The following is a 27236-nucleotide window of genomic DNA, read 5'->3' as shown; positions in this document are numbered from 1 at the left end:
AAAAGAGAAAGAGGAAAAAAAAGGCAAGGACCCCCCCTCTCCTCCTCCTCCCTCCCCTGCCCGGTCCCTTCCACCCCCAGCACACACACACACCCGCACGCACACACACACCCCATTGATCAATATTTGGCTGTCTTGCTGCAACTTGCTGCAGTCTTTTAAAGGAGTAGTAGAGAGAGAGGGAGAGAGAAAGGGAAACTGGCAGGAAGGGGTAAGGAGCTACACATGTCACATGTGCTTTCTAAGACGGCCAGGAGCATCTGCAGGCTAGGATGCTGCGGCAGGTGATACACAGAGGGCTCCAGTCGTTTTTCTACAAGCTGGGCTTATTCGTGAGCAGGCATCCGGTGTTTTTCCTCACTGTGCCCGCAGTCCTGACCATCATCTTCGGCTTCAGCCTGCTCAACCGCTTCCAGCCTGACACTGACCTGGAGAGCCTGGTAGCCCCCAGCCACAGCCTGGCCAAGATCGAGAGGAGCTTAGCCAGCAGCCTTTTCTCCCTCGATCAATCCAAAAGCCAGCTGTATTCGGACTTGCACACCCCGGGGAGGTATGGCAGGGTGATTCTCCTCTCCAAACCCGGAGGCAATATTTTGCATCAGGCTGATGTGATCCTGCAGATCCACCGAGCCGTGCTGGAAATGAAGGTGAACTACAAAGGCTATAATTATACTTTTTCCCATCTGTGTGTGTTGAGAAATCAGGATAAGAAATGCGTGCTGGATGATATTATTTCAGTGCTAGAGGATCTGAGGCAGGCTGCCCTCTCCAATAAGACAACTGCCAGGGTGCAAGTGAGCTATCCCAACACTAAATTAAAGGTATGCTCTTACTGCATGCTTTTGCCAATTAAAGAGGCAGCACTTCATTTCTTGTCCTAAACAGCGAAGAGAAATATAATCATATCTCTCTCTCTCTCTATTGAAATGTGTGTGATCTGGGAATTCCTTGGGAAGCAGCTGAATCCGGTGCCTTGCTATTGTTCTGGGTGAGATGGGAGGGTGGGGGACTGGACATTACTGAAGCAGGAGAAGCAGGGAGCAGAGAACAGCCTGAGCACCGGGAGACCTTGCAATGCCTTGAAGGTTCAGTACATGGGGCAAAAGGGACAGGAGGTTGGGGTGGGGGGTTTGAGAGCTGGATTGCACTATCATCTTGTCCAGCCTCACTGCTGTGGTGGGATCATTTATCTTTAATGTGGCCAGAAAAAGCTTTCCTCAAAGGCACAGTGAGTTCCTGTATCTTCCTGCTCCTGCCAGTGTTGTAGGAGCAGCAGGAGGTTTGGGCCAGAGCAATTTCAGGTGTCCTGCCTCCTTTACCTGCATGCAAAAAAGGGGAAGGGAAGTGGGATTTTTTTTTTTTGCTCTCTGTGTGAAAATTAATAACTCTGCAGCTGGTGGATGAGCTGGAGTTTTGGGATGGATCCCACCAGCTAGAGACTTCCAGCAAAGGTGAAACAAGGTAAAAGGTGAAAGAAGTTTCCGTCCTTCCAATTAAAAGAATAAACAATTTGGCACAAATTATCTCAGGACTGTTTCCCTGGCACACAAGTACCCATCTGCTTTCCCACTCATCTGGAGCAATCCAGCTAACCAGGACTAACCTGCTGTGAGTAAATAAGGCGCAAAGTTTGCAGGTGGCTTGTGAAAGAAGTTTCTGTGGATTACAGTATATCTGCATGCTCCCCTAGGCATTGCACCAGAGGCAGGCTTTATTTAACAGAGTGTAACAAATTCCCTAGCACGCGCCAGTTACTCATGGCTCAGGTCATAGGGAAGAGGATACAGTCCTTCTTGTAAACCGTGTAAGATCTTTAGGGTTACCTGTTCCCCTTTTCCTTGGGGATGGGGAAGGTAGTGCTCTTGTGAGTACCAGCACCTAGATCCTGATGTTATAACTTGTTTCTTGCTGTTCATTTACGATGAAGAAAAAAAAGTGAAGTCAGTCCCTGTCCCAAAATCTGACGCAGAGACATAGATTCATTTTATTGGTCTTTTTGCTTCAGTAAAAAGGGCAGTTGGGACAGCTGGCATTTGGTCCCATGGCTATAGATGTTACAGTAACTGCTTTGTGCCGAGTTGTGGCTGTTCAAGTGTGTGGAAATGAAAATGTGTCCTTGCTGCTACTTGAAAGTCCTGAGCCTAAGGAGTGCTCAGACAAAGAAGTTATTCTGGATTAGATATCCCTGAACAAATTTTATCTTCTAGTTTGCTGCAAAGACAATCCCACTATTGCAGAATTAAAGTGCTTCCTTTTCATCTTACTTATTTCTAAAGTTAAGTTTAAGCTAGTAAAGTACAGAACACTGACAATCTAGACTAGCATCATTATAAACTTTCTTTATGCAAAAATAGTCATTCTACTTTCTCAATCCAGTTTTTGTTTTTTTCTAGAGAAACCCTAACTGAGCTTGGCAAAACTAGGATAGGCTGAATTGTTGGGGTTTTTTACTAGAAGAGTTCCTACAGCTCCTCCTTTTTCTAAGATAAAAGTAAAGGAAAAGATGACATGGTCTGGATTAGTGACTTATTGGGATAAAAGTGATTGGCAGATAAGTCACAGAGAAATGTTTTCCCAAAGCATAGATGTCAGACTCTAAGTACTGCCACATACTAGCCGGGCACCTTCACTCTTCCAAGTTGCTGTTTTGTATCATCTTCTGGATAAAGGAATAAATGCCCTTAAGTATCTCAGTTGACATCTGGGCAGAGCAGTCAGCTTTCTACCCACTTCGCAGCAAAAGAAGGTAAAGCCGCCAAAATCTGTGACTGCACGTGAGAGAAAAGCAAGCAATGTGGCCATTTTTGTGGACAGGAAGAGTTCCTGCTTTCACTAAGAAAATGAAACATGCTTTGACACAATTTTTCTTCTGTTATGGTAAGGACTCTGTTGTGGATCTGTGGTCAGTCCTGGGCTGGTTTTCAGTGATGGTGTGTCCACAGAGACTCATCTCCTCCGCTCTCTTTGACTTCAGCTGCTGGGATAAAATTACTATTTTGTAGGGATTAATTCGCTAGGTCATCTCTGTCATCTCCGTTGTCCCATCTATCAAGGGTTAGGAAGTTGTGGGCAAATATCTCTTGCTCTCCTTCAAAATTTCGCTTTAATCCAGACTCCCGGGCTATTTCCTGACCTCCCTCTCTTTACACCTCTGAGCAGAGACTGTAGAAACTCAGCCCTGTGCTGTTAATTTTGGGATGTCTAGTTGTGTTTAACCAGATATATCTCAGATGCTGCACCCACTAGGGTAGATCAGTCTCTGGATATTCAGCAAAGGGAAACAACCCTTGTGGCTGTATCTGTGAGTTTTTTATTTCTTCATACTTGAGCTGTAACACAAAAGAGTGATTGTGGGTAAATCTCATAGGACTGCAAACAAGAGGGTCAGATCTGCCTGCCCTTATTCAGTGTTCATCACATTCACTCATCCATGAGGATTCTCCTCAGCTAAACCTTCCTGCACCATTAGGACACATCAGAATCTTCTAGGTTATCTCACTTTCCCAAAGGGCACATTGCATGGTTAATACTGGTAGATTTTGCTCTGTCTTGTTCTTTTAATAAAGGTCTCAGATTGAATAAAGTCCTTCAAAGAATAATATGGGGATTTACAAATCATGGAGGTGCCTAGATGTGTTTAGTCTGCAGCTGACATGGGTCAAGTCTCATCCTGTATTGGTTTGGGAATCACAATGGCTATGTCAAGCTGTTCCAAGCCCTTTCCCTCTCTTTGCAGAAGTGGCAAAATCATCTTGTAGTTTTTTCTTTCCCTCAAGCCTTGTGAGCAGCTCCACTTTGTCCCTAGTCTCAGCTCCTGATGGAGGCCAAAATGGTTTGATTCTCTCAGGTGAGATTGGCTGAAGGCTGACTGGGGGGTGAGCTGTTGTCAGGTCTCTCACAGGAACTTTGTGGGAACCGTGCAAACTAGTTTCAGCAAACTGCTCTAGTTTTGAAACAGCTGTTACTGGACTACAATATCTGATAAACTACTTCACTTTTCCTAAGGAAATCTGGCTGTGAAGGATAATGATTACTTAATTGTTGGAAGAGCTTATAGCCCTGAATATTTCCATCTTCACTGCCCCTCTGTAAGTCAGGAAGCCTTGGTCACTCCACTTGCCAGAGAAGGAGCAGAGACAAGGCACTCATATTCAGAGCGCAGATTGCAGTGTGGTTTCCAATGGCTGAGGTGGGTTTAAAATCCACTCTGGCAACACAGGGGTCATTGTAGGCTAGCTGAGGTGAACCAGGTTGTAGGAAAATGCTGGCTCCCATTGCTTCGAGGACACTGTCTAGCCTGTTCACAGTTACTGCTACGTTACACTACGCTGCAGTCTGCAGCCCAGCCAGAGAGTGACTTGTCCAAGGTCATGCAGATAGACTGTGCAGAGTAGGAAAACAAAGCTGGGTATACAAAGTCTTGATGAAGACTTTTGAGGTACATCCTGGAGAAAGATTGCTCATGCTTTCCTCAGTCCAGGGCATAAAATCTATGCTCCTGTGTTTGAAATCTGGACTGTGTCCTAACTGCATAGACTGGGCAAATCTACACTGAACACTAACCATCAGTCATCAACTGTTAAACCCCAAGTTTTGGCAAATCTCGGCATTGTTTTTGTCAGTTGAGGCTTCCAGGACAGTGCCTGGGCATGGCCAGGGAAACAGCATAGAAAAGGGTCCACTCCTGGTTGGTATATCTACTCTGTCCTAGTGATAACAGTGCTTAGTGTTCTTAGAAGTGGACACATTGTGCCTCTGCCCCCAGGGCCAGAGCATAGCCTGAGGCAGTTTATTTATTGGTATAGACAGAATTATTGATTACATGGGGATTACTTCTTGAGTACTGTCAAATGTAAGGGAAGAGATTGTATCTTGACCCTGATTTGTCAATAACTGCAGAAAATTTGCTGTCCTAACCTGAAAAAAATTTACAAATAAATTATGAAATTATTTCTGAACACAGTCCTTACCCAGAGGGGGAATAAAAGGCATGAAAACATTTTTTTCAGGGATTTTACCTTTATTGTTGCTTTCTTGTTTATTTCTACTTAGTCTGAGAAAAGATATTAATTTAGAATTTGCCTCTCTGAGATCAGAATGAACATGACAACTGCTGGCTTAAAGAATCTTTGTCAGCAGATTGGTTTCTGTATTACTGCCTTCAATTAATTAAGTATCAGTCATTTATGAACACTAGGCTAAACATCAGCCAATAAGCCAGACATCTGTATTACCACATTTGTGATAAACACATCAGCTGGATATTGAATCTGCTCTTGCTTAAGCAGAAAAGTTTCTTGCATTCACTTAACATCCTGAAACCTCTAATTGCAGATTTGCTACTGGCCAGATTCTCAATTTTTCTCACACTAACAGCTGCACTTTTAAATGAGTCTTGCTACATTTGCATGCTTGGAGTCTTTCGCACTGCTCTAAGATTAATTCCTCCTTAGACGACCCAGAGGCATAGGCCACCTCCATGGGACAGAAAGTGTATAAAACCAGAGCCCACCTACATCAGAGTAGGCATCTGTGTACCAGTAATATCCACAAACTGATTATTCCTTAGTAAAATCAGTTCAAGTGTAAGATTACTCTAACTCCAAGGAGCAGATGCTTCCTTGAAGACAGTGTGGATCTGTACTCATTTGTGATACCACCCACCCCAATCCGAGCCTGTGGCTTGGGATCTTGTGAAGTGCTCTGTGGCTGGCAAAAGCTGCTAAGTCAAAGCAAAATAATAAAACATGTTCAGGGAGAAGATCAGAAGAGGAAGGCTGGAGGCTGCAGATAGTTTTCATCTCAGCCTGTCAGATCAAGACAGGATTGGGCAGGAGTAGCTGCTCAGTAGCATGAAAGCAAGTGGAAAATGTTTGAAGGCTATTAGGCTCTTCACAGGTTGGGAAACTTACTTGGGAAACAAGACCCTTTTACCCTTCCAACTGTGTTTCCATACTGTCCGGCAGGACTAGGAAGGGCTCCTCACTCTCCTTACCTGGATGGCCTGGCAGAGTTGGTGTCTGTGATGGGTTAGCTGTGCCCTTGCTGAGAGATGTCCCTGCAGCTGTTGGCTCTTGAGGATGTGATCAGGCAGCCTGCCTGCTCAGTGTGGGCAAGAAATGAAATGTTTCCTTGAGGTTTTAGAAAAATTCTCCACTCCTTCCTCTGGTTAGTACATTAGGAAAGAACTCTTTCTTAGCTCTGGTAGACCAAGTATTAAGATAACTCTCTTTCCTAAAAGCAAGGGCAAAGTATGAGTCCTGGCTGCACTGGGAATATGAAACTGGGTTAGCCTGTACAAGGACAAGCTATCCCAGCATAAACAAACAGCAGAAAGAGAGCAGAAACCTACTGTAACAAGGATAGGTATTAGGATGGGTTTCTTTGCTTTGCCATTCTTCAGTTAGGAACTTAACTTTCTTATCAGTCTCGGGGGAAATTCCACCTTCACCTGACCAGGGCTGTAGACAGAAAGTTCCACGGGTATGGGGCTCATTCCTTCCCATCTAGCAGTTAAGAGCAGTGGCCATTGAAGACTGCAAAGAAAATATTCTCCATTGACCTTTCAGGTGACCTTGGTCATCTGCTTCATGCCTTTCCCTCCCAGCTATTCCACTTTTTAGTTTTGTCAGCATTTGCTAGGACACATGGCCTTTTGTGCAGTGCCAGGCCTTCCCAAAGATATTTCCATGATGTGAATTATAATAGAGAAGCAATTGGAAGATTGTTTAGACAGAGAGAAAAGGAAAACATGATTGCAAACCCCTTCAGTTAGTAATAACAGCTCATCCCTGTGGATCTGGGGTGGATGTCAACTGCTTGCCAAAGGTAAAAGTCCAATAGCACTTTGCCATCTTCCTACAACAGATAGTCCTCTGTGGATAGAAAAAAATATTTCCTTTGCTAAATATTTAGTTAATGCTTGGCAATGTTTCTACACTGACATAACATCTTCTAATATCAGCCATCTCTATGCTTTTCCAAAATGTCTTTGGAACCTCTTACTGTACTGGCTGTGTGAGCTGTTAGAGGACTCTGAACTCCTCCCTTTAGATTTACAAGGGATGAGTATTCTTGCTATATGTAACAAGAATTAAATTCAGATACCACCATGCTAGCAAGGCAGGGGAATACAGTGGATAAGTATTACTAAAGAATATGTGTCACTTTCCCAGAGAAAGATGCTTTTATGGAGGAGAAGAGAGGAGAGGAGAGGAGAGGAGAGGAGATACTTAAACCAACATTAACTGATTAAATACATATTCTGTGGTAAAACTGGAAGGAACTTTGTAAAGACAAAATTCGATTAATAAATATGGACAAAAAAGTTCTTAAATTATTTAATGTCCTTTATGTATATGTGGGTATGCATATTGCATGCATATACTTGTCAGTTGGTAAACAATTATATAGGTAAGGCTGTGCTAGATATTTTTAAAAGAGTAGACTAAGAGAAAAACCTTTATTAAACCTCCACAGACATTAAGAGATAAAAGACTCTTATGCACTCTGCGCACTGGTTATTACAGAAGTCATGGTGAAAAAAACTGCTGACTGGTTTTCCAAAGGAAGTGAATTGAGTTAGGAAAATCGTGATCTTGCATTTCTACTGAAAGCTTTTTGTTTATGCAGGCCCCACATCCACTGCACCCTCCTAGTGCAAACAGTGAGACGTGGCTGGGACTGGAGCTGTAAAACAGCTTTAAATACAGATGAAAGAAAGCCTTCAGCAAAGTAGGAAACCAGGTGCTGTGTGTGATGAGAGAGGGGAAGACAACGGGAGGCTGAAGGGGCAAGCTATAAAGTCTCTGTTTCTCACTATATTAGTCCTGTTCTCTGTTTTCCTACCTATCAAGGTGCAAGATGGTCATGTGGAGAACAGACAGCAAAGGAAGTTCTTGGAAGCAGGGTTGTGAAACCTCCTACAAAGAGACAGAGCAGTGACAGAGATCCTGAGCATTGCAGAGAGGATCACATGGAGTTGCACATGTCACTCCCCTAGCCCTGGATTCACTAGGTGTGAATTAGCCTCACTTTTACACTGATCATGCCATCTGGGAGCAGAAGCTTTGGGTGAAGTGCTGGAGATCTTTGATGACACTAGTAAGGGTGACCTGGTGGCAGCAGGAAGATTGCCAGCTAAAAAGAACTACTGTGAAATCGGCCCAAGGGCAAACTGGCAATGATTTGCTGGTGGGCAGCTCTGGTGTGGCACAGCTCTGGTGTGCTGAAGCTTTTTTTTTCTCCTTAACACCACTCTCACATTGGAGGGCAATTCCTGCACAACACCAGTTCTGCTTGCCTAACAGCATTTCTATGAGACACCAGACAGCCCTCACAGCTGTGAGTTGGCCAAATCAGCTTTTCTTCCTGGTTGTATGTTTTGCCACCAAACACGCCCTCCTCCAGTCCACTCTGGGCAGCAAACTGGTACCACAGCCAGTGAGCTGCTGGGTGAACATGAGTTGTGAGACTGGCGTGTCACTACCTGGCTAATATTGCAGAAGGTTTTGGTCTGATAATGATCTGTAACGAAGATGAAAAAGTTAGTCAGCACCATGGGTGTGTAATATTCCCTGAGCACATAAGATGGCAAATATTTTACTGTCTCACAGAATAATTCTTCTTTACAAATATCAGTTACACAAGCCCTAAAGCCTACTTGGCTGCTCTGAGGCCATCTGAGAAGGTACAGTGCAGTCCTACCTACCTACCTGCCCCACACCTTTGAAGGTGGCACATATCACAGAGACTCCTAGCATAATGCAGACCACCTATCTAGGGTATGCAAGTAGGATTAAATAGCAAGCTCCTAATGGTCCAGTCTGACACAATAAGCTTCCTTGTGCAGTTAGTGGGAGACCTGGGAGGTGTCATCGAATACTTGCACAGAGATGTCCAACCACCTCATGTGTATCTTCTCACAATATAAGGTGGCACATATCACAGAGACTCCTAGCATAATGCAGACCACCTATCTAGGGTATGCAAGTAGGATTAAATAGCAAGCTCCTAATGGTCCAGTCTGACACAATAAGCTTCCTTGTGCAGTTAGTGGGAGACCTGGGAGGTGTCATCGAATACTTGCACAGAGATGTCCAACCACCTCATGTGTATCTTCTCACAATATATAGGGAACATATATAGGACCATTTCAGGCACCTAAAGCTTGTGTCCAAGTCTGGTACCAAAACAAGACAGAAAAGTTGCCCTTGTGTAAGACAGGGTCTTGCTTTTCTTACACCTTGCATAATTGTTTCCACCAGCATTGCGCAAGTGTTGTCAGTCTGATGGGAAGGTGTTATTCTTATCACATACATGGTGCATTTTTGCACATGTGTCAACAGCTTTGTAAAGGGTGCTACGATTCAGCAGTGGCCATAGAGCATTTTGCTGTTTGTGTGCTAAATCTTGTATTACCTGTGCTAAATCATGTATTACCTTTGTTGCATATAGGGTTGATCCATAAAATTTCAGCTGAATGTTTTTCTATCAGAAGTTGCAGTATTCTTGAAATGAAAAGCATCTGTGAAACAGTGTCTACCCTGTCCTTAATTCTGTCTCAGAGATAGGAGAGAGAAGGGCAGGTTCCCATAGCTTCATTTTGACATACTCCTAAAAAAATGCACTTTTTTTTTTTTTTAAATGGTTCCTCCAAAGTATTCTTTCAAAATTCTTTCAAAAATATTTATGTCTCACATTGTAGTTTCCACTAGAAAATAAAGGAGAAAAAAACCAAGTCACTTTAAAAGGAAATGTTCTTCCATGTTCAAACTTTGGGGAAGGAAAATCACAGTCAAATGAAGTCATCCAACCAGCTCTGCCTGGAAGGACTCCTGCATGGCTGAGGACACAGACCAGTCCCCCCTGGCATGAATGTACCCCCCAATAGGGTGCTCTGGCTCTTTTTAATGCCATTTTTCACTAGAGACCAAGGCACTGTATTGATGGGCCAAGAAATCTTTGCTTCCAATTCTCCAAGCAGATTTAGTTTGTAAAAAAATTTGCAGTTCATTAAGAAGAAAGATGATGTTAGCAATACTTCATTATGCATCTCCATCTCTTTGACAGGATCTGTGACTTAAATATAAATTACCTTTTTCTTAACCATTTTTCAGGATAGTTTCTTAGAGTGAATTTTGAGCCATTAACCAAATACATGAACAAATTCAGTGACAAGTTCATGCCATGTGGAAATATTCATGTGGATTTTTTTCCCTGAATCCACACTTTAGCATGTTCAAGTTCATGTTCTTGACTCCTGTCCTACCAAGTGAGGTTTCATTCACAGATAATTCACAAAATATCCCCCAGAAGAGACTACAACACATTTGTATCCAGATGACAAACCCACTACTCTTCAGGATTGGCTGGAATGTGTGGTAATAAATGCTTTACCAGCAGTGTTTTTTTGCTAACTAACCATAATTTTCCCGTCTATATCTGATTTCTCATCTGCACATAGAAAACACTGGTCATCCAGTAGATGCACAACAGATTTATCATTGCAAATTGCATAGAAATTTGGGACGCCAGCAGAGAAACGTGAATATTTCTGAAGATTTACATGTTTCTCCAAGCCTTTCTTTCCCCAGGCTTCAAAATTAGCACAAGTATGAGGCTTTAGGTATATACCCTTAAATAAATTTCACTAATTTGACAAGCTCCCCTTCTCTTCTCATAAAGTATTTAATGTTTTGGGTTTGAAAATTTAATTTTAAAATAAAGAGTGGCTTGTTTGGGGTTTTTTCTCCTCAAAGAAAAAAGCTTGTATTATTACATCTTCTTGCTTCAAGTATCAGATTTTTAAGGTAGGAGAAAGAGGAGAACATCCTTGATGGGAAATTTGTCTGATATAAATGGCAAATACTGTAATTGCATATGATCTGTGGTCTTTCCATCACAATATTCTCCTCAAAAGGCAAGTAAAAACAGGTCATTTGTCACTACTTAACAGATCTGAACAAAGCTGCTTTATGAAGGATAGTGATACTTATGGAAAACCCAATTACTTACCAAAGTAGCAAAAGTAGCAAGAAAAGGTAAGGCAGAATGGGATGTTTTTGCACTTCCTTTAGAGCAGCTAAAAAAAAAAAGTAATGAGGATAGGGAATATCTCATGATGAAGCTCAATCAAACTCAGGTTCACCTTTAAACCATTTAACTGGGTTTTCCTATAGCCTCTTCAGTGAGGATACAGTGGATAGAAAGGACAACATCTAAGATGCCATTGGGTGAAGGAGCAGTTTGGGGTGTGGAGTGGTGGACCATGCGTTCAAGAATTCATACTCTGCTGTGACATCTGTCTTACGTTGATTTTCCTATCATAAAGGAAGGCTGTGGTACTGCTGAACAAATTCAGGGAGCTGTTGTAGTTTTATGAGCAACCTCATGTCTCTTCCATGTAACACCAAGAGGTCAAAGATATAAAAGATTTATAAGGTCAGTCTAACTCATTCCCCAGCCTGTGCAGGATTATGAAGAAACCCTAATAGAAAAATTAATTCAGATTGGCTTGGATGGCAAATCAGTCATGTGGGTTGGAAACTGGCTGAAAGATTGTAAATGAAGAATCATGATAAATGATAATGTAACAAGTTTATGGAAGGTATCTTGCAGGGTATCTGGAGAATTTGTGTTAGGTCTAGTCTCATCTAACATCTCTATTAATTATCGGGAAGCACAATTGAATTGCACAGGAATAAAGTTCACAGATAATATTAAACAAGGAGGACATGTCAGCAGCAGCTGAGTCAGAGAATTTACACCTACAGATCGGGAGCAGTTAGAAACCTGAACAGAGAATAATACCATTTTCTGAAGAGTTTTGGTTGTGTTCTGTTGCTCAAAGGGCAATGTAGGGTCCTCCCTTGGAACAGATTTCTGTTAGCTCATTTTGCATACATCAAAGTTGAAGGTGCAGTGCTTAAATGATATGCCTAAGGTCAAAGTTGATGTTAAAGTTGGGATTTTGCAATCCCCACAGAAAGGGCACTTAGTTTAATTAGTTTCATTTCTGACTCTGACACTGCTTTGCAAGTATGGCTGTTTCACTGCTCGGTGTTTTCGTTCATCCTTCACCTTCTTGCAGATCAAATTCTGCAGATCAAAGAGCTCCATATGTTGAGCTTGCACAGTGCTTTGGTGGCTGTAGATGATGTGTTATATTGTCAGGGAGTCCTTGATAAATTGTTGCATTGCTTTGGTCTTTTTGTTATCTTTCTAGAATGAAATAAGTCTTCAACTGGAGTTTTGTGCTAACCGTGGATTTTTAATGGGTTATTAGACTTGTATTTGGATGATTTCATGGAGTTGTTTTGCCATGCTGTGCATTGCCTGATTGTTCCCCAGCACTTCAAATACAAGTATCCTCATACTCCTGTGTCACAAATTGGCTCCATTTTGTCCCTGTTGAATTTTGCCATTTATTCATTATATTCTGGTTGTGCCATAGAAGACAGTCTTAGAACTCAGTTTAATGGGATAGTTACAAATGAGGGCATGAACTCATCCTTCAGACCCATCATGGACAAGAGTAAAAGTTCATATTATGCGTTCATCTTTCAGATTGTTAAAGTCAGATGTGCAGAATCCCATCACACATTTATTTCAAATCACAAAAAAAGAGTTCCATGAAATTAATGTAAACTTGAGGATATTCTAAACTGGAGATCTTTATAGAAAAGACTTATGTCAGGTGAAGCATTTCTAAAAGGCCTAGGGAATAATCTGCATTTGCACTGATATTAGAAAAAAAATTTCCCAGAATAATTCCATGGGAAAAAATCTAGGCTTCTTCTCAAGTCCACTGCAGCTTTGTCTCACTCCAAGTCTCTGACAGGGTTTTGGAAAACTCTTTTTGGAAATTATTATTAGACAGTTGCAAAAGAACTAAAATACATCAATCTGAATAAGGAATTAGCTCCCACTGAAGGAACTGGAATTAAATGCCATCCTCCTGCACAATAGATTGCCAGATATTGGCAGTTTATTGCAACAGGGATACGAAGATTTTGCAGAGTGCTCAGAAGACAAATGTTGAGATTCCATCATCTGGAAGTGCTTTACCATCTAATTACTCTTTGGCTTACTCTATTAGAATTTTTCCCTAAATATTTGTTTGAAATCCAAAGGTGGCTAGATACCACAAGGTCCCACCATCTGCAGCACTTTTGTTTTAAAATTAAAACTCCAATCCTTCCTGTTCTGCCAGACCCATAACCTTTCCAAATAGACTATACTAATACAAATTGAAAAATCACTTTGCACAGTGGGGGATTTTGAAAAGCCTTTTTCTTTTTCTTTTTTTTTAAAAAATCTATTACATTAAAGTAATTGTAAAATGTCTATTTGGGGAGAAAAGCTTTGATGTCTTGCAAGGAAACATCTCAGATAAGTTGAAAAGATGGTTGATGATACTATTGTCATTTACAGTGAATATTCTGCATTTCTTCAGCAGTGCTTATACGTAGCAATTAAATATTCATCCTTTTTGGTTTCTTGAGCTCATTCTTAACAGTAGCACTACATTAACATACATCTAGGTACACATATAACCTAACTTTAAGCATTTAATGAAGGTAATAAAATTAGGGTTTGGGACACTGTCAGCTTTAAGAGGACTAAAAATGCTAAGAATGAGATTCAGTCCATTTAGGATCAAAATTGCCCTCTGGAGGTACCCTGTTCTTTTCTTTTCCTGGAGTAGGCAGTCTGATTGTTCTAGCATTTCCAGCCTGAAGGTTTGGTTAGGCAGCCTGACGCAAGACCTCAGAGCCTAAATTCTGACTTCTCATGTTTTGAGCCTTGTTCTGACTGAAGAGGCACATCCAGATCAGAAACTCGCTTGAAGTTAATAGCCACTGTGTACTCGAAGTAAGGACAAGTACTCGGCTGTGAAATACAGCCACCTTGAGGATGGAGCCGTTCAGGTGTGGCATAGCTGACATTGCCACCAGACTGCAGGGTCTGAGCACACAGAAATTAAAGAAACCCTTTGCCAGCTGGCAGCACGGAGGGAATGAAGGGATCAAATCTTTTTTTCTTTTATCCTTCCTGTGGAGTTTGCATAAACCTGGTTAGTTTCTCCAGTCCACTTCACCACAAGCCACATCAACTGCTGCTCCCAAGCTGGGCAGGGAGGGGATGCAGGCTCAGTACAGAAAGGGAAGGGACCTCTCCTTTGGCAGCATCATCAGTTCACACTGTGAAATACAGTGACTAAATGAAGTCCAGCACCAGATGAGAAAAGTTTTGGAGCAGAGGTAGCCTCTCCAGCAGTGTGTTTGCACAGCATCTTGCTCAGCAGGGTCCTGGGCTATGCCAAAACCTCGCTGGTAACCAGTGATTATGATCTGAATGAGATCCTGGCATCGCCTGTATTTTTATGCGGGTCCTCCCAGTCCTCCACAGCATAAAGGTTGCATTGAGATAATTTTACAAGCATGCAGAGCTTGACCAGTGACAGTTGTTAGCAACCCCTGCAATCTCTAAATGAAGGTTTTGGGTGGATGCACACTCACACTGTTGTTTATCACTTGTTTATCATTGCAAATGTGCCCTGTGTTGTCTGAGATAGTGCAAAACACTCTCCCACAAATTATGGCTGAGGAAATGCAGAAATCTGACCCTTATAGTGTTATGGCAGCAAACGTTCAGTGGGAAAACTCTTCAGTGATGGGAGGCAATCAGAAGCCCAAAGTGGACACCACAGAATCATTTAGGTTGGTAAGATCATTTAGGCCATTGGGTCTATTAACCCAGAACTGCCAGGTCCACCATTAAACCTTGTCCCTAAGCACTACATCAGTTTTGGAACACTTCCAGATGATGCCATGAGCTTTACTTTTTAAACTGGAGTAAAAATTAGAAAAACCTTGCTAGAGGATCGCATATAACACACCTTCATCTCTGTGGGCTACTAGGAATGTAAGATTTTATCATGAAGGGTACACATTACAAGGTGATCTTGAGACAGATTTTACAAATATAAAAGCTGCCTGCTGATGCTCATACATGGGGGTGAAAAATCTCTTTAAATGTACTGAATTCGAAAGAGCCTCTGTTGGGACTCAGCAGATCCACACCCCAGCTTCAGTTAGATTTTAATGCATAAACACAGGCCTACTTAAATGCTTCATTCCCACTTCCCCTTTCCAGATTCTACTCCAATGTTATGAAAACAAAGCAAAACAAAGCAAAAAATAAAAGAAAGAAAAAATAAAAAGGAGGAAAAAAAGGGAAAAAATCTGAAACTAGACATTTTTTTGGCTTGCTCCACCTAACAAATGGCCAAACTCATTAAAAATCAGTGTATGCTGGAGAGAAGGGAGGGATGCTTCTGGGTAGAGAAATTGCTTCACAATGCCAAATTTGAGATTAAAAAAAAAAAAAAAAAAAAAAAAGAGGGAAAGCTGATTAATTATCTCTTAGAAAAGAGGAATTTTTGACTGGAGGTGTTAAGTGTCCTCAACTGTATCTGCTTTGTGCAATGCCTTGTTATATCTTATTGAGTACTGTGAGAGTGGAAGCTCCTGACAGGACTTGGATAAGAGCAGACCAATGTCTTGCATTCAAAATTTGGGCTTAGTTAATCCTTCTTAGCTGTAAATTAACCTCAAAACCACACTAGCCCCAAAATCTTGCCACATCATGCTTGCCTCTGTCTGATTCTCAGTTACCTCTTTTCTTCTTGCCTTTGATAGAACATTTTTGCAGCATTTCAGTTCTTTGGCTGCTGGTCCCCAGAGAAAACAGGATGAGCAGAGACAGAGAAAATTAAAGAGATGTTTGCCAACATAAAACATAATTTAAAAAGAAAAAAAGCACCCTTTTCTGTGTCATTATTGAAACTTCAGATTGTAAGAGCTTAAATGATTCCTGTGGATCTGCTTTACACCTCGCTTTTTATTCTCTGCTGCTTGTTTTTTAACATTTCCTTTAAATGGAGTAATAAAACCAGGCAAATCCAATCCCTTTTGCTTCCTGGCAGGTTTCCTTCCTATTTCTTGTGAGTATTGGACTTCAAGCAGTGTAGAGAAAACAATTAGAAGAGGTGCGCAGTGGGATGTTCACAAAACGAGAGGGCCCACAAACATTTCAGTGAAAATCTGTGTCCTCTTTTGAGGATATCCTGTTAGGAACAGTCCTTGAATCCCGTTCTCATCCCCCCAGGACTCTTCAACTTGGGCATATGAAGTATGTGATGAAGATTTTCCAGCAGTTTTATGTCTTTTGCTTTTGTTGATTTGGAAAGAATACAAGAAAGGAGCTTTTCTTGATTTTTAGTGTTTTCTGCTGCCTTTTTATTTTGCGTTTCACTTCAGTAATTAGGATCTTTTTTAACCTATAACTCTATGGAATTCAAGAAAACTTAAGATTAAACATTCTCAAGAGACAGATGTGACCCTCTTGAGATGATAAACTCTTTCATATTTCACTGTGGCACAAGATAGCTTTAATTTATTAATCTTGCTTACTTTTTGTTGCTAATTTCATTAAAATCGCTGCATTTGGGAGATGGATTTTTTTAATAAAAATGAACTGTTCTATTCCTTCTCCTCCTTCCAAGCAGCTCATTCCACCTTTTTATTTGTTGAAGAGCTGGACAATCAACAATACTCTGAGACTCTCAAAGGCACCTTCCAGCTATGTTGTGGAAGGCACTGTGTTGGTGTATCATGGTTTAGAAATGGACAGAGGCTGAAAACTGGGCTCTGGTCTTCAGTGAAAAAAAGCATTTCTTGTCTTTTTGTGCTCTTCATAATTTTCTTCCTTTCCTTTGAATATTTTTAACATTGTGTTTGAGCTGTGGATGAAATCAGAGTACTCATTAATTAAAAAAAATCATGGTATGGATTCCTAGAGATTGTCAAATATGAGAGATGGTAAACGTACTCTTCAAAAAGATTCCTGCATATGTCAGTGAGACTGTTCAACTGTATATATTCAAATATTGGTGTTTTGTGCAACTCCCTTGAGGCATCACTGTCAGTGATTCATTCCCATGTTTCTCCTTCGCACAAACAAAATACTTAGGGATAAACAGGAGTTGTGGACAAGACCATGGAGACAAGCAAAAATTTTTTTTAATTGAGCTTGGGTATTCTTCATAGCTTAGCAACTGATGGAAACTTAGATGCTGTCCCAGTTTGCATAGGTGGGAGGCCACAGCTGTACCATGTGATGAAGGAGCTTGGATTTCCCCTCTTAAAGTCATGTGGCATCTCCTTATAAAAGGAGATGTTTAACCTATTATCTTTGTGGTGATTTCTTTTACCATCACCCTTCAACCTGGAGGATTTAGGGGCCAGATGCAGCCTGACCTTTTGCTCTGTGATATCAGGCAAAATCCACTGTCAGGGACAGGCTGTGAAAAGCAGATACTGATCCTAAAGTGCTGCCTTGAGATCCTGCTGACATGAATCTCCTGTAGAAGATGAACTTTTGTCACCCATAACAAGTTGTGCTGAGCCACCCATCTTCCTCCTGAGCAAACCACTCCACCAGCCCCCAAGCTGCTGGGCATCCAAAGCAAGCTGTGCCCTTCAGCCCTGTATGCATCTTGTGGGGCTCAGAGCAGACACCAGTTCACCCACTTGAACTGTCAGTGGCATAGCTATTTCACTGCTGTGCCTGTGTCCTGCTCCTGATGCATGGGAGAGAAGAAAAGGGCAGATATACCAGCTGTGCCACAAAATTATCTCCCAGCACTTGCAGTCCTCTTTGTGTTGTCTGTAACCCTCCCATCTTCCAGCAACACCCTTCCCCACCTAGGGAGGTGTGATCACAGCCAATGTGGGTATTACTTATCAGCTTCAAGGACACCACTGTGTGCTTGGATGCACAGGTTCTGTTTAGGACAGCTGAGGACAAAGTTGTACTAGGAGTGAGCTGGGTAGTAAATCTATTCCTCTTTTCCCAGAGGAGCTGGGATGGGATCTGAGATGGACTGAATGGGAATCTGACCTTGTGAGTGACAGTTGAGCAATGAAGAACTTGACAATAGTACAAAGAATGAAGAAGGGTTAAAAAGGATGTAAAGATGAAATATAATCTAGGAGGGAGGTTTGGTGTGTAATGAGCTAGTCTTGGGGGAGAGGATTTATCTTGTGTTTTCAATCCCGAGGGATGTGCAGGGGTAGCAGAAGGTGAAGGTAGAGCCTTTTCTACATTCCTTCTGCCCTTCCATCATCTTGACAGCCAGTTGAGGGTGGTGAAACACAGGAACAGATTGTCCAAAGAGCTGGTAGGTGGCCCAACCCTGGAAACTTTCATGTTCAGGTTGGATGGGGTTGAGCAACCTGATCTAGTTGATGATGTTCCTGCTCATTGCAGAGGGTTGGACCAGATAACCTTAAAAATTCCCTTCCAACCCCAATCACACTATGATTCTCTGAAGACCTGATGAGGTGATACTGAAGAAACAAAGTGGGCAGAACGACTCAGAAACAGCCTGTCCAGCACCAGAGGCTCCTCCACAGAGAATTCTCTGATAGAAGTCACACTTTGCTATTGCACCCTTATGAATTATTACATAATTTTATTTACTTGGAAGGAATAGATCTGTGTTAGGAACATTGCTCTTATGCTCTGTTATTATTCCTAGAGTATGTAAGTCTTTTGAAATACTTTTCTTCTGCTCTTTTCTCTTTTCAATTTACCTGATCTAAAACTAGAAACCCAAAGCAATAAGTGAAAGGACCATGGGCCTGGACTCATCAGAAAAAGGTGCCAGATGGTTCTGGTTGCTTTTGGGTGTTCTGAGTACTAATCTCCTTCACTTAAAAGTTACATTTTCAGTCCTTGATATCCCTAGAAGGGGTCTGAAGCTCTGTGTGTCTGTTAACCTGCATAATGTGCCTATGAAGGGTCCAGTGTGAGCCAGGAATGACAAGACAGGTCAAATTCTATATTAGCATCTGTCACTGAAGGTGGTTGATATCTCCTAACTTTTACCCTGGTAAAAGCTAGGATCAAGACTTAAGTTATCTTGTGCCTCTGCTTTAAATGCAGAGAGACAGATGACTGCAGAGCAAGTCTGGTTTTGACCTGTACCTCAAGATGGAATGGATCATCCTTTGGATGTGCCTGAGTCTTCCCAGTGATTAACTATAAAACACGTTTGCTTGACCAGCTGATGGGTTGAGCCTCATCATTGCTGGGTAGCTGGAAATAACTGAATTGTTCTTTATTCCAGCAGAAAGTTACAGGATTATTTCCTGGAAAACTTCTCATGGCACCTTTCATACATATCATTTTTGCTGTGTGAACAGACACCATGGCCATTGCTGTTCCCTGTTCCCAGCCAGCCAAGGCGCAAGTCTACCTCAAATACTCTGCCCTCGTGTTCACTTACCTTGGATGCTCTCTCCATCCTTCATCCATACAGAACAGCTGCACAGAAAAAAAGCACAGCAAACAGTCTGGTGGGTGTGCAAAAGCACCTACATAGCTCTAAGAGCAGGAAAACCACTACATAAAAATGTATGGGGAACTGCTGACATGAATCAGTATTACATGCAACTGTAGGAAAGGGATGTTTCAAGAATTTTTTGTAACTGGTGGCTGTGTAATAGGGATCTACTGGTACAAGGTCTCCATGGATAACACATACCAGGGACAGAGAAATCAGTTTGGTTGAGGAGAAAAAAAACTACATCTAATGTTTTATAGTGAAGCTGAAGGGAGGCAGGAGCAGCCCAATATGATATACCTTAAATGAAAGGGGATTTTAATTTTTTTTTAACCTTGAAACTGGCAACTGGATGAAAAGGAACTGGCTTTATCCTAACCTCTGTGGTTTTTTAGCATAATACTTTCTATGACGTACAATAAAGTAGGAATGTCCTTATCAGAGGAAGAAACAACTGCATTGATCTCATTAGGATGTTTATCACACAATGTGTTTCAGCAGACATTCCTGGTTGCCCTCTGTTGAACATTTTAAGCTTTTAAGATAAAAGTGTAACCAGGATTGCGTGCTTTATCCTAACATTTCTATAATGTAGCTTGATAATGATCCATCACTCCAGTTGATGAGAGGTAGCAGTTAAAGAAAAATAAAAATAGAGTAAATTTGCTGGCAAAGGTCCTGCAGATGTACTTGAATGAGAGTGATCTGGCAGTAGGGAACAAGGACTCCTCTCCTCCTTGCCAGGGATCTGAAATGAGTTTTAAACCTCTTACCAGCCTTAACCTCCACTGAGCAGGGTGCTAGGAAGGCAGGAGGCATGCCCTCTCAAAAATAACCTTAAACCTTCTCTTTTTCCTATGAGAGGGAAGTCAGTGGAGGCTGATGCCATTCAAAGCAGGGATGATTCATAGAATCATTTACGTTGGAAAAGACCTCTAAGATCATTGAGTCCAACCACTGACCTAACACTGCCAAGTTCACCTCTAAGCCATGTCTCTCAGTGACAGTCCTCACAGTTAGCCCTCCCTACCATTTGATTCAGTGACTACAGTCCTTTCTTTCCATCTTAGAGTGATCTTGGACAAAGAAAATATCCCAGCAGATGTGAATGATGACAAGGCATCCTGCCCAGGGTTGGTGCTGCAGCAAGCAGTGACCACATGGAACCCCAGGGGTGGGAGTTGGGACTGCAGCAGCTGCATTGAAATTATTTAAGGAAGCCAAAAAGGTCTCAGGTGATTTACTAGTAAGGGATTATTGCTAGTATCCCTCTAGGCTGCATGTTGAGAGCATCTGTGTCTACATTAGCACTAGCAAGAGATATTTGACTCAGTAGGAGCAGCTGGTTTTCTTTAACCTGAGAGGTCCTGCACTCGGCTCTGGAGCAAGCCAAACAGCTCCATACCACTTACACATCTTCATAGGAAATTAAAGGTCCAAGCATCCTTTAGAGAGTAATTTCTAGCCTGAAACATGGTAGGGGTTTATTCTGTATCCATCCATTTACCATTACTGACTTTTACTGCTGAACAGACAAGGAGTTTCATTACTGACTTTTACTGCTGAACAGACGAGAGGTTCGGATTTTTAACCACATGCGAGGTCAGGTCTGCATAAACACAGGTGGCAAAGTCCATCATGCTGGGGGAAAAGGAGGGTAAAGCTGTTCATGCCTATCATCCTAGTTCTCATTCTCCTCTCTTTCAGAGTCTAAATATACCAAACGGCTTTGGGGCATCTAGAAAAAGAAGAGAAAATGCAAAACACAATTTAATAGTATCATTCAAAGCAAAGATTTTTGCTTGGCCCCTGTTTTAGATCAAATATCACATGCACCAGCAAGTGATCTATATTTCATACCATCTTTAAAGACACTCAGATCTGGAGAGAATTAGCTGCCATCAGAATCAGGAAGAACAGACACTGTGAAGTTTTCATTAGACATTTTAAAAAAAAAATTCAAAAAGAAAGACATATAGACACAGCCTGGGAATATGAAACTCAGATTATAACACTGTAAGCGACCTTGCTAAAGACAGTTAACATCTTACGTTGTAGATCTTTTGAGGATGAATGGGTGTAAAATTGTGTACAAACAATAACTACTATCATTACTCTTTTTTTAGTTTGCTTTTCTGTGTATAGGATCAGAGAGTAGCAACGGATGTAGGTAAAAATTGTAAAGGGTCTATAGTCTGAAACATAAAACTACTGTTATGAAATTGAAAATAGCATCACCTAGGCATATACCAGGAAGGACATGTTAATTATCATCAGAAAATACCTTTTTACATGAGAAACTAGGTGGAATCTTGTTCCAAATCTGCCTGGTTCTTCAGGCATCATTTATACAAGTCACTGTGGCCTCATTTTGTTTCCCAAGCCTTAGGCTTAGTTCAGGATCTTAGCCATTCATGTGTCCTTCTTTCATTACAGTGGTCCTGGAGGACTTGGGATACTGATTAACTTCCCTGAAGTTTCCACGAGACACCAGAAGGCAGTTAGATCCCTGGTCTGGAGGCCTCTGGCAGATGCTGAAAGTCATGTTGACAGCGCTGGGTCTCTCCATTCTCCCACACAGCAGGCGCCATCTGTAAATGGGATGAGACTATATTTTTCCCCATATTATTTCTGTCTTCCTTACTGAGACTGAATCATAGAATCATCAAGGTTGGTGGAGACCTCTAAGATCATTGAGTCCAACCATTAACCTGCCACTCTGCTGTAACCTCTAAACCCTAAACCAGATCCTCCAGCATCAGATCCAGAGGCCTCTTAAACAGTTCCAGGGATGGTGACTCCACCATCTCCCTGGGCAACCTATTCCAGTGCCTGAACACCCTAACACTGAAAAAAAATTTCCTAACACCTAATCTGAATCTCCCCTATCTCAGTCTATGACCATTGCCTCTAGTCCTCTCGCTGCAGGCATGGCAGAAGAGACTATCCCCACCTCTCTACAACAATTTGGAGATGGAAGGGACCCACAAAGATCATCGAGTCCAACTCTTAGCCCTGCCAGGACACTGCTGGAACAACCCTGCTTAGCACAACAGGAACTTTCTGTCTCTTAGAGTGTTTGACAAAGACAACATAAGGGGGAATGCTTTAAACTGAAAGAGAGTGGGTTTAGGTTTAATATTAGGAAGAAATTCTTTACAGTGAGAGTAGTGAGGCACTGGCACAGGGTGCCTAGAAAAACTGTGGGTGCCTCATCTCTGGAAGTGTTCAAGGCCAGGTTGAGTGGGGCTTTGAGCAACCTGGTGTAGTGGAAGGTGTCCCTGCTCATGGCAGGGAGTTTAGAACTAGATGATCTTTAAGGTCCCTTCCAATCCAAACCATACTATGATTCTGTGATTCTCTGAGAACTGTCTTAGAGAAGGGCCCCATTTTCCCAAGTGCTGTGGTGCTAGGTTTTGTGTGCTATAAAACCAGCAAAGGCAAACCCCTTGCTTAGATAGAGAACAATCTGCCTTTGGAAGGAAAGGAACAGGCAAAATGACCTCAAAACAATTCAGCATCTGTGATTTCCTCGATTCCATCTGAAAGCTCCCTCTCTATTTTGCTGACATATGAGCTGGGTGCCCTATTGTACATCAGTGTAAAAAATAGCCGTTATCTGCTGTTTCATGGGAGATACGGCAGAACATGATTTATTTGTGCTTGCTCTGCTGCCTCTTTTGAAATGTTGCCGTCGTTCGGTGCACTTTCTGCAGGGGAAGGCAGATGGTCATCGCAAAGTTTCCCATAACCTTGCTGTGCGTGCTGCATAGTGAATCAATGAAACCTGAATTGCAGTGCATTGTCTGGTTTGGAACTGTGCTGCTAAAGCTTCCTGCAGTGACTGCACACATTTGAATGTCAGCACTGCATATGCACTGAGAAAATATGATATTTCTCCCTAAAATTTCAAAGCGGTGCCAAAGGGCATTTTTAACTGCAAAGTTGCATCCGATGTGAGCTGGGACTGCATTGCTCAAACCTTAATTACCAGCTTGGAAATGTGCGTTTTGTGAGCATGTGAGTGTTAGGTGTGACCTCTCTTTAGAAAAAGTAGAAATAATCAATCCAGATAAGATTCTAACATCAAATGCTGGGTACAAGGACTTTTTGCTGTATGCACAGCACCAGCTGCCCCTCTGTGCTAGCTGTTTCTGCATGCATGACATTTGCAATGAGGCTTCATGTGATCCAAGAAGCTGGCATTAGACAGCAATTCACCTTTTGTGTCATTCTGTGCCAGCATGCCTTGCCAGAAGCCGTTATTTCGGTGGGAAGTAACAACTGGGAATAGGGAAAAAAATGGACTTCTGAAAAGCACATTGTCTCATGCCCAGGGCTGTGGCAGGCAAATGCTGGAAACAGTGTGAGCTCCTGCCATGAAAGCAGGCATAGGCAGAAATTTCTCAGTGGGAGGATTACCTCCTTTACATACCTGATTGAAGGCAAGGTGAGTACATAAAACATTTTTAGCACCGTCTCCCAATTTCTGATGTTTATTTGCTCTATGAGCAGACATGCTGGAAGACATCTATGTTTCATAAAGCCTTGCTTCATTGATTTTTCCTTAGGATGGGAATCATTACTACAAACTAGTCTGGCAATTTCAGATAATGACCTGCATGCAGCACAGGTGCTTCTAGAAGTGGTTAATGCTGGATGTAATAGATGTTAAAATGTCTCCCCCAAATGGTTTTGGCCTTTTGCAGATGAATTCTTCCATGTGTGTGGGTAGGGCAGATCCTCTCCCAAAATCAAGCTGTCGGCTCACTCCAATACTGTGTCTGAGCAAAGAGTGTTATGTGAACTCACTGCTGCAAGATGTTTTAGACTTTAACTGTGTGGATAATTTTATGTTTTTATTAAATATAAAAGGAAATAAATCTGAAAACTTATAATCCAATTTAAATTGGGGGAAAAGCAAAATGTTATTTGGTATGCAAGAGATGTTTAATCCCTGGGTCTTTTGATCAAAGAGATTACTTGTACTGGGACATTTTTATCCATTGAGTCTTCTTCCTCAGTTTGCAGCTGGGTTTGATCTTCTAAATTCACACAAGCTTCCCTTGTCTAGGAAGGGGCACATACAGCTATCATAGAAAACTAGAATAACCAGTGGCTTAAGGACAAGGACCTTCTTTACAGGACCTTTCTTACTAAGCCCTTCTTATATTAAAAAAAACCCCAAAAATCCAAACATTTAAATGGGACCACATGACTCTACAACAAAAAAATCTGGTCTTTTAAATAGACAGGTGGTGATCCTGAGTGTACCTGATGTGTTCTTTACTGATTGTCATTGAGATTTTATGTCCTAGCATACACCAAAATAGGCCAGACCAAAGTAAGATTTATACTGTTGAAATATGAAAAAAACTAAATCCTGGCTAAATCGAGGGGTAAGATAGATTTTTTTCTCTGTGTCACTGACATAAATCCATGAAATCTCAACTAAAAAATTTCAAAAGTCTGATTTTCATTATATTTTTCTAGAGTCAGGGTAGCTATGAAACTTTGCTGACCTGTCTTCATTTACATCTGTGTACTGAGGAACTGGGCTTCATTTCCTGTACATTTAAAACTTTTGAAAACCATTTCCAAAGTGTCAAGCAATCACAAATCTTCCCAAAATTGATCTTCATCTCAAATGTTTCAAAGTAATTGCAGATTTATTGCTGTCCATCATAGATGGGCATGGGAAAGCGATCCTCTCCTGCAGGATGAGGAGCTTGCATACAACCTTTAAGTCTCTGAACATCTGGGAACATCTGTGACCACAATGAATATCTGAGCAGTCCCTGAACTGCAGCACAGAATTGCAAATGAGTCTATAATGAGCAAGAAACAGAGTTGTGACAGGGAGCAGGGATGGGTCTCAAAGCCTACTGAAGAGAATGGCACAGCTCCTGTTGAATGCAGTGGCCCTTGGGCAGAGCTCTCAGCATATCTGTGAGAGGAAGGTAAAGTCAAACTGCATCACTGTATCACATCTTACACATGATAACCACATGCTGATCTTTTTTGCTTTCTCTCCCAGGATGGAAGGAGCAGTTTTATTGGCCACCAGCTCGGAGGGGTCATGGAAGTGCCAAACAGCAAGGACCAGAGAGTCAAATCAGCCAGAGCCATCCAAATCACTTACTACCTCCAAACGTATGGCTCGGTCACCCAGGACCTCATTGGGGAGAAGTGGGAGAGTGAATTCTGTAAATTGATGCACAAGATGCAGCTGGATCACCAAGATCTTCAGCTCTACTCACTAGCGTCTTTTAGTCTCTGGAAGGACTTCCACCAGACCAGTCTCTTGGCCAGGGGCAAGATTTTGGTGAGCCTGATGCTGATTCTCCTGACTGCTACCCTCTCAAGCTCCATGAAGGACTGCCTGCGTAGCAAACCTTTCCTGGGACTCCTGGGAGTACTCACTATCTGTATTTCCAGTGTCACTGCGGCAGGGATATTTTTCATTACTGATGGAAAATATAATTCTACTCTGTTGGGAATCCCTTTCTTCGCTATGGGTAATTATTTATCTTCATAATAATAGGATTAACAGAGTTTAATGACAGGATTGTAAATTACATCCTGGGTTATAAAGTGCAGATTTTACCTTGAGTGAAATTCTAAGTCATTTTCATCTTGTTAAACTGATCTGTGCCTTGCCAAAAAAAAAAAAAAAAAAAAAAAAAAGGAGAAAAAAGGAAAGAAAACAAAGCAGTAGCAACAATAAAGAGCAAATGACATTGCTGGAATCTCAGCCAATATGAGAGAGGGGCAGTTTTATTGATCTCTGTTACAAAATGAAGGAGAAATTGTTATTGAAAACTAGTCAGCTCAGCAGACAAAATGGATATGTGCTGACCCGACTTTGATGTGAGGACGGCTGAAAGAGTAAGTTAAATAGGAGGGTGCTAAGGAAGGGCAGATTTTAGCATCCTTCCTGAGGAGGCCTTTTCTTCCATCTCTGCCTGAGGGGCAAAGGGAAATGGTCGGTGAATGAATAAGATTGATGGACTTTATCTCAGAGAGGAGATTACTGTTGTGGTGTTTGCCAGGCTGTGAGCACAAGGGCCTGTCAGGATCTGTAGCATGTAATCCCTTGGTTTGTGAAGTCCCAGATCAGCTGCAGAGATTTCCTTTGCATCACACCTGGGCAGGGGAAGATGCAGGCGAAGAACAAACATAAAACCTAGCCCTTTAGGCAGAAGAATTTTTTTGTTCCTTCTGTTCTGTTACAGTTCCAAATACTTTCTGTGTGTCTATGTGTTTGATGAGTTTGTTGGGAAGGTATGTTTGGAAGGCAGAGGGAAAGGTGCCCAGCACAGTTGCTGAGGCAGTGTTGTTCTCTGCCCTTACACCCAAGTTTGTTGGAGTTTCACCATATGCCGAGTCTGAACCCCAGTGGTGACTCTATGCAAAGTCTCAGCAGTGGCAGCCCAGACCCAAACACTTTCATGTTGGCGTTTTGATGCCAGGGAATATTACCTGTGGCCAGAGCTCTGCGTCTTAAGAGCTAATTTCTTAAATTGCATGGTAGTATTTAAGCCCAAGTCCTGTGCTAGTTGAGGGGTAACAGAATGTGCAAAGCCACAAGCAACAGTCAAGGTTTAGAGAAGTGTCTTCTATTTTTCTTAAAAACCTCAGCCTCCCAAAAAATACATTTTCTTGACCTTCCCCTCAGGAAAAGTTCGGGGGTGTACACACTCTCAACTCCTATTTCATCTATTCCCTAATAATGTATCTGTGTCACTAACCAAAGGGGCTGAGCTGTGGCCTCATCAGTCCTGCTCCCAGCATTTCTGGAGCATCTGCCTGAGGTGAGAAG

At 41.9% G+C, this 27236-nt stretch overlaps 1 protein-coding gene across 2 annotated transcripts in view; it reads left to right on the top strand.

Moving 5' to 3' along the window:
• Nucleotides 1-65: 65 nt before the first annotated feature.
• PTCHD4 (patched domain containing 4) overlaps nt 66-27236 on the top strand; it is an 82309-nt gene continuing 55138 nt past the window's right edge. Inside the window, exons 1-2 of one of the 2 annotated variants that reach the window (XM_009072202.1) lie at nt 66-647; nt 25452-25932. In XM_009072202.1, coding sequence (XP_009070450.1) covers nt 273-647; nt 25452-25932 — 856 coding nt within the window. In that variant the 5' untranslated portion in view covers nt 66-272. Of the gene's footprint in view, nt 822-25451; nt 25933-27236 lie in introns of both variants that reach the window. The other variant, XM_009072200.1, reaches the window with a different exon arrangement.

This window comes from Acanthisitta chloris, unplaced genomic scaffold, assembly GCF_000695815.1.
Source record: "Acanthisitta chloris isolate BGI_N310 unplaced genomic scaffold, ASM69581v1 scaffold10903, whole genome shotgun sequence".
In the NCBI taxonomy this organism is placed as follows: Eukaryota; Metazoa; Chordata; class Aves; order Passeriformes; family Acanthisittidae; genus Acanthisitta; species Acanthisitta chloris.
This window is presented reverse-complemented; position numbering and strand designations above follow the sequence as displayed.